This window comes from Mus pahari, chromosome 14 (assembly GCF_900095145.1).
Source record: "Mus pahari chromosome 14, PAHARI_EIJ_v1.1, whole genome shotgun sequence".
NCBI lineage: Eukaryota > Metazoa > Chordata > Mammalia > Rodentia > Muridae > Mus > Mus pahari.
In genome coordinates, this window is record NC_034603.1 from 33,852,459 (window position 1) to 33,860,926 (window position 8,468).

The 8,468-nt window shown below is 42.7% G+C and overlaps 1 protein-coding gene across 1 annotated transcript in view; it reads right to left on the reverse strand.

The window, feature by feature from the left end:
- Dnah9 (dynein axonemal heavy chain 9) overlaps positions 1–8,468 on the reverse strand; it is a 322,533-nt gene that overhangs the window by 84,653 nt on the left and 229,412 nt on the right. Inside the window, exon 50 of the mRNA XM_021213724.1 lies at positions 2,716–3,141. Within this exon, the coding sequence (XP_021069383.1) occupies positions 2,716–3,141 (426 nt within the window). The remainder of the gene's footprint in view (positions 1–2,715; positions 3,142–8,468) is intronic.

Consider the following 8,468-nt stretch of genomic DNA (forward strand, 5'->3'; position numbering starts at 1 on the left):
GAGAGAGAGAGAGAGAGAGAGAGAGAGAGAGAGAGAGAGAGAGAGAGAGAGAGGGAGGTATGACTATTCTTGTGAGAGTACAGAAAGCTATGGTGATCTCAGCAGCACCTGGAGAAGGATCTTTCTGACCTTTCTGACCCAGGTGGGCCTCCATATAATGGACGGGTGCTGGCTCTTTTTCTGTGATTCAGTAGCAAGTGGTTGGACATGTTCTTGGGATGTTAACAGGCCCTTGTATAAGCATTGGAAGGAGAGGAGGTGGTTAAAAGCAGGAAATGTTTTGGCAGAAAAGGAACACTTGCTATGGTAGCCAAGTGTTCTTTTCAAAGTCTTCTTACATTCCCAGGTTGAGTGGGCCCATCATGTGAATTTGGCTACTGGAAAGGTATAAACATTTCGAAAACATCCCCTCTGTACCAAATGTTCCTTTAGTTAAAATAACTTGAGTAAAAAGTCTTTAAAAATTCAGATCTTTACACTTTTCTGGGAGAGACAGAACAATATGAAAATTATTAGGAATTTTTTTCCCCCCTCAGAAAGCTGCAATGGGGATGCTAAGGTTTTGAACTTGCAGGGGACTGGATATGACCATTCCCACCTGTTTTAACTAAATGCTCCATGAATTAATTTCTTCACCCAAGTTATTATTGTTATTAAGATGCTATGGGTTGAACCCACTGCCTAAAATACATTGCTGTTGAGCTACATCTGGTCTCAAGTGTTTGTGTTACACAGAGAGACTGGCTGCAGTGGTCTCCCACTTAAGAAATTTTATGTTCAGGTTTTCAGCAGACCATCAATGAACCCACGCAGCACATCACCGTCGGAATTCTCAGCCTGTATCACCTACGTGATCATCACCACACATTTGTAGCAGGAATCTCACGTGTTTGGAATGCATGCGGAGGAACAGGAGATCCTGAACATTGTCTGGCTTGCACTTGATTGTGGCGGTAACTGAACTCAGACATGTGACTGGATGTGCATGTGACTGACAGCACAAGAAATAGGTGTGGGGGAGGGGGAGAGAAGTGACAGTGATGATCTTGGTCCCTAAGGCCCTTCTTGCTGTTTCCTTGGATACAGGCCACCTCTGGCTCATGCCCCATGCATGGTTGCCTTCTGTTCTGAGGACAATCCCACAAGGCAGGTACTATTATTCTGTCTAGTTTCCTTCTGGGAGCTGAAGTCTCAGCACTCCGAAGACATAAGAAGTAAATATTACAGCAGAGATTGAAGGTCTGTTGAGATGGACAGATTACTTATTTATTTATCTATCTATCTATCTATTTATTTATTTATTTTTCATGTAGTATTTTTGATCATATTCTCTCTTCTTCCCTAACTCCTCCAAGGATCTCCTTAACTCCCTACCCAAACCAACTTCCTGTTCTTTTTCTCTCTCTCACATTCTCTTGGGGGAAAAAAAGCAAAACAGGAAAAAAAACCAAACAAAATAAGACAAAACAAAACAAAAAATCAGTAGGATAAAAGTGGGCAAAACAATTTTTTTAAAAAAAAAAGTGGAAAAAATCCTCAACACAAACCATAGAGATCATTTTCTGGCCACTGGTTATTCCTGGGCTTTCCACCTTCCCGGAACTGCAGATGTTACACCCAGTAGGGAAAACCGATTTTCCCTTTCTCAGAGGTATTCACTGTGAATAGCTTCTTGGTGAGAGGTGGGACTTGGTGGAGATAGGCAGTGTTGTTGTTGTTGTTTTTTTTTAAAAAAAACTAGGCTATCTTAAACCTTCTGATTGCTACCTCTCACTTCACTAATTTTTAATCTTCTTTTTGGCTGAGATTCCAGCCCAGGGCATCATGTGTGCTGTATAAGAGCTCTACCAAGCTGCCCCTGTTCCACCCTGCCTGATCGTATCCATTACAATAGTAAAAGAGAAATTTAGGTACTCCTCTCTCTAGTAAGTCTGAGCCCAAGGTCATGACAAGCCCTCAAACCTGAGTGAAACAGATTTAATCATGTGTGGTGCTTAGCAAGCTCTGGATGGAGCAAGGACCATTATTATAATGCACAGCATACTATTCATTTGCTTAATTTTATCTTGCTAAGTAGCTCAGGCTGGCTCAAAGGCACAATCCTTTTGCCTGAGCCTCCTGAGTGCTAGCTAGCACTACAGACTTGTGCCATCAACATTCCTTGTTTTTAAGAACGTGCCTGAAACAGTGAAGATCGCACACACTGTGCCCACATGGTTACACGGTAGAAAGTGAGGCAGCTTCACAAATGGCCAGAACTGGAAATAATAGGTAGAAAAGGTGAAGACAGTCCCAACTTACATTTCAAGGAGGAAAACATCTCAAAACCTTAACCTTGTAAGTGCAACAACATTTAGTTCATATTTGGCTGATGAGGGAGCAGTTGAGACTCCATTGATCCCGCTCTCAGTCTGCTAGGCCTTCTGCTATATGTCTCCAGGGCTCTACTTTCTTTATGGGAGAACAATCTCATCCCCCCCTCCATTCTTTTGGCCTAGAATAATAAACCAATTGCCCAGGTGACTTTTCTTGTTTGGCCCATATGTGTTGAAGAAAGAAATGTAGAAAGTTGTCCCTGTTGAAAGGGGATGGATTTCTGCATGAACATTTGGTTTCTCCTTAGGCATTATACTGTCAGGCTCTGGGGACCGCCAGAGTGCACCACATGTTTTACCCTTTGGCAGTGTTGGGCAGGAGGGTTCTAGGTTCACTTACTGTGACCTTGGCTTTGATGGCTGCCAGCTTCTCTTGGGCAGCTGTGAGGTCTGAGGTGGCTTTGTTCAAAGCCTGGCGCTTTGGTTCCACATCACAGAAGACCTCGTAGAACCTCACAATGTTGATGACCCAAGAGCAGAGGCCTGCAGCCGCATAGGACTTGGTGGCCACTAACTCTGGGTTGAATGCGGGATCTTGCAGGTATGGCCTGATGGCTTTGAGGCAATTCTCATGAATGTTCTCCTTGTCAAAGTGGATCAGGGAATCCAGGAAGCTGTCCACCTTGGCCATGGTGATCTTGGCAGCCTTCCAGCTGCGGTCCTTGGGCACCTTGCCCCCTGGGGCCATGAGAACCATCACTGCAGCGCTGACATTGCTGACAGCCAGAGGTGGGGAGCCAAATGACTTCAGCTCTGTCAGGTTGGTCTGAGAAAAGAGGAAGAGGTTGTTAGAAGAAAATGGATGAGTTCTCTTTGTCCTGGGCTGCTAATGGAGTTAGGCTGTGGAGTGATCAATCTGTAAGGGCTGCTTTGAAGCCTGCAGCAGCCTTCTGAATTTTAAATATCATGACTCATCAAAAGGAAAGCAGAGTGACTCCCCTGTGGCTGCAGACTTCCCTGAATGGTTACCCGAGACTCAGCTATGTTCTTTGAGCACTAAGTGACTTACAGCCCATTAGAAACACACCATTATTTCACATCTAGCTGAGAAATAAAAGGATGCCAATATACTCTGAAACATGCAGCCTAACATGAATAAAAGATAAGGTTATTATAAATTAATTTCCATCTTGGATTGAAGAGAATAGCACTGAAACTCAACTAATTTTTTTTCTTTTAATTAAACTGCTTTCTTCTCTGAGCTCATTCTAAATACACTTGACTGTCCTGAATGCACAGTGGCAGTTTTTGCCAAGAAATAATTCAGATTGAAAGCTAGGAGTGGCTTGAGAGTCAGATGCCCCTGACTGGTCTCAGAAAGATGTTGACCTTGATATCTAAGCTTCCCAGTCCTTGGTGTCCTCATCTGTAACCCGGGGCCAGGGCACCACTAATCTAGACATGCAATTGTGGCTGCAGGGATGAGCACGTGAAGTTGATTCAAAGGGAAGCTGTGACATTCACAGAGAAAGACCAGGAAGCCTGTTTTTGCATGAGTGATTTTTAAAGTGGGGAGGGAGGATCTTGTTTCAAAGTTTAAGACGTTCTGCCAATGAACTCAAATTACTCTAGAGCCTGGAAATCCACAGGGAGGGGGATCAGTTCTAACACCAGGCAAAAGTGGAGGTTGTGGTAAAGCAGGTGCTCCATTTATTTTTTTTTTTCAGATTTTAAAAGATGTTTTAAATTGGAATAGAATTATATCACCTCTGCCTTCACTTTTCTCTCTCCAGCCTCCTTCAGTTACCCTCCATTGAACCCATCCACAACTTCCTCTCAAATTGATAGCCTCTTTTCCTTTGTTTATATTTGGTGTGTGTGTGTGTGTGTGTGTGTGTGTGTGTGTGTGCGTGATATCTCATGCCTAGAACTTCCTTGTTGGTTGTCCAGTCCAGAGTGGTCAACGTCAAAACTATTGCCATACAAACACCAATAGTGCACTCAGCAGGTTGCATTTACCCTTCTCACATTTGACCACAACACTCTGTCAGGGGCAGGAGTGAAGAACAGCATGGATCTAAGCGGGCACTAGCACAGGAGGGGATGAGGAGATGAGAGAGGGCACAGTAAGGAAACACAAGTGCGCAGGAGCAAGAATCTTCACCATCTCAACTAGTAAATTAGGCACAGTCAATGATGCAATTAATAGAAAACACGTGTAAAGATATAGGTGGGCTACAATCCAGATCTAGCGCTGTTACAATTTCAATGAAAAATTTCAGCCCTTATACATCAAGAAACCAGTGGAGATTATGTTGATCTAAGAGACAGAAACCCCCACTGGAGTGGACATGGGCTTTCTTTTATGGCTCATTTGTCTAGGAAGGGTGGGGCAGAGAAAGGCAGAACGGCATGAGTGTCCACAGGGAACTCTGGCCCTTCTCTTGCTTCTGGGTCTTATTGTGGGGTTTCATTTTTCACACTGGTTTCTTCATGTTGCAAGGCACATGACTGACTCTCTGCCCTGAGACTCTTTCCCTCTTTCTCTAGTTTCAAGTCACAAATGCTTCCTGATGGGATTTGGAAGATGCTCCTGAAAGTACAAAGCTTTGTTTCAAAGGCAGCATTATTTATTACAAGATGCATTAGTTGTTTCGGGAGCCTAGTGGGAAGTATCTAGTTTAATGAAGCTTGCCAGGTTCAGGCTTTTCTTTTCTTCTTGGCTGGAGGGTTAAACAAGAGCCCCTACATTGATGCACCATCCTTGACAGAGACCTGATTTTGGTCTTGAGCCATGAGAACCATAGTCCCAAATAAAGCTGTATTTGCTATAAGCAGCCAGTGTAAAGTATTTATTACAGTGCTGTGATACTGACTAATACATTTCTTTTTGGTGGCTTTTGGTTTATGAAGCTCATTTCTATCCCAGGATCCCTATAAAAATATTTGTTCCCAAGACATTTATTTGCATAGCTGATACTGCCCCATCCCTCAAGATCTTAATTCAAGCATTTTCTATTCAGAGAGACTCTCCCCACCCACCTCTGTTTCTTAATCCTTTCCTATCTTAATACCAAGTTTTCTTCAGAAAACTCACCGCAATCCAAAACAATTATCACTGCCTCCTGGTTGACTTCCTGCACTTCTCTTCCTCATGAGAACAAGGACCAATGTTTGTCTAAGAACCTGATTTCTTCTGTTTAGTGCTGTCTAGCAGACACTCTTCAAAATGGACTTAGAATGGTTGCAAAGCAGAAGGGAAACGTCTTTTCCTCCAACAGAAGCCAATACTTTAAGAAATGCCTAGGAAAAGATCTTGTTTAGTTAGGCATGGGTTTCAAGCCAGCCACCACAGGGCAGACAGTTCTCGTGTAACTAGGAGGAACACAAGGTTGGAAGGAACATTTCTCAGAAGGAAGGAGACCCTATTTTCAGTGAACACACATTAGGAACACTTGGCATCACTCCACCCGTCTCATATGACAGATGAGAGGCATCTATCTCTCTCTGGGGCACTGGGGCAGGAGTCAAATATCATTACCATACTGTAAATACTGCTAAATTACTGTTAATGTTAATGATGTTAATGTTTAATGTTAATGTTAAAGACAGGTCTTTAATGTAATCACCCTCCTTTTCTTTGGTCTCTCTCTCTCTCTCTCTCTCTCTCTCTCTCTCTCTCTCTCTCTCTCTCTCTCCCCCTCTGTGTGTGTGTGTGTGTTTTCAATAAAACCTGGCTGAGTGCTTAGACCTTAATTTTCTTGCCTTTTGAATCTTTAAGTCAGTAGGGGAAAAACATATTGCTGTAATCCTTACCACTATGGCATCTAAAGCAGGGCCCTTCATTTGCAGAAATGACTGCTGTGACTGATGTGAACTTGCTTATCACACCCTCTTTATGACTAAGTAAGCTACGCCACCTTCTGTACCACAGAAACCATCTGTCCCCTTCACCTTCACTCCCCAGCTGCCCGCCCCAGTAATCTGCTTCTCTGTTCCACATTTCCCCCTCATAGCATCTGTTATGTTTTACTACTTTAGATAGAGTAGTGATATTTGGCTCTTTGTCTCTTGCCTCTGCTAGAATTTAAGCTTCCTCGGGGTAGGGAATCTTACTTCATGCCTGCCTAGCACTCAAAGAGCAGTTAGTCTTTGTTAAATGAGTGAATGGGTAAATAAATAAACACATAAATAAATGTATATGACCAGCCTTGGGTTAATAAATACTTATTTTGGATGTGTCAGGTGTGGATTCAAGTGGTTAAAGATAGGGGAGGAGTTAAATATGAAAACCAAAATCTTGTCATTCATTTAAGTGAGTAAAATAATGAAGAGATACATTTGATTATTATATTGCAAAATATTCTTGTACATTTACTTGTTTGTGTATGGGTGCAGGTCCATGTATAATGGAGCACATATGGATAACAAGTGAGAGTGAGTTCTGTCCTTATACCACGTGGGACCCAGGGATCAAACGTGGGTAGTTGGTCTTGGTAGCAAGTGACTTTACCTACTGAGTCATCTTGCTGGCACTTTCGTAGTGAGAGAAAAGCCACACATGGCAGTGTTGACAAGATGGGGACCACTTGGGACAGGAGGATCCCGCTGTAACTAAAGAGCTCTAGGGAGGTCTCTTTGAGGATTAACAGTCTAGCCGGGATGAAAGAAGTGGGAAGGAACAGCTTTGCAGAGATCTTTAGGAGACAGTTGTAGGCTGATGAATGAACAGATTGAAAGGCCATCGCAAGAACATGTATGACCCAGGAGCTACAGTGCCCTGGGACTCGGACTGGCAATCTTCATTCTCCCTCCTGCCCTCCACTACAATCTCTCCTGTCTCACTCCCAGTCCTAGAGCAGACTGCCTGCCAGTACCCCTTCTTTTATCTTATCTGTATTTCCTGGGGATTCTGCCAGCCCTTGCTGTGCACCGAGCTTAGCTCCGCTGTGATGACCCTCTTATTCCTCCCTCCTTGACCATCCTCATTCCTTGTCTTAGCCACTGGTATACAGAGAACCCCATTGGCTACACATGGAAAGGACCCTGGTAGGTGGTTTTCACTGTCCTTCCTGTTCTCCATTATGACCTCTCCAGTCCCAATCTCACTTCTGCAGCAGCCTACTTGCAGGTGCTTCTCTTCCCATGTCAAGTCTATTCACTAGAGACTCCAACTCTTGGTAAAAGCCCAGAGTCCCCTAGCCTTGTCATCCCTGTCTCTCAAGACATATCATTTGTCCTACTGCACAGTCCACTTACAGGAGCCTCTCCTCCCACCACACTTCTAATTCCATATCCCAACTTTTGGTGTGTAAAGGATCCCCGTATCTCTTTCCCATAGCTTCTTCTTAGCCTTTTTCCTAGACCATCACTATTCCTCTCTGCCACCCACTGACCTTCAGAAGTACTTCTTTCAGGGAACCCACAGCAGACCACAGTCTCCTAATATTTAAGGAGTATAACATAAATCAAAGAACAGGATACCCACCAAACAAAGACCAGACACCAACACTCAGAATCACTTCAATCATCCCAACTCCAGACACCAGCACAAAACCACAAAAATGAACAAGGAAATATGCTTCCACCAAAATCCTACTACAATTGGCCCTGAGTAATGTAGTATAGATGAAGCATAAAACAATGTTTTCAAAATAGCAATTTTAAATGTTGTTAAGGACTTAAAAGAAGAATTGAATAAATCACTTAGTAAAGTCTGGGAAAACACAAAGAAGCAGTAGAATACAATAATGAAAACAGTTTAAGATATTAAATAGAAATAGAATAATGAAAGGAAATCCAAATTGAAGTAAAACATTTTAGAAGCCAAACAAAAACCTCAGAGGTAAACCTCACTAATAGAATATAAGACATGGCAGAGAACATCTCATGTATTTGAGATAAGATAGAAGAAATAGACAACTAAGTCATAGAAAATGTTGAATCTTAAAAAATATCTATGTACAAGAGACCCTAAAAAGTCCACCAGAGAACTCCTAAAACTTATAAACAGCTTCAGTGCAGTAGCTGGATATAAAATTAACTCAAACAAATCAGTGGCCTTCCTCTACACGAAGGACAGATGGGACAAGAAAGAAATTAGGGAAACAACAACCTTCACAATAGTCACAAATAATATAAAATACCTTGGTG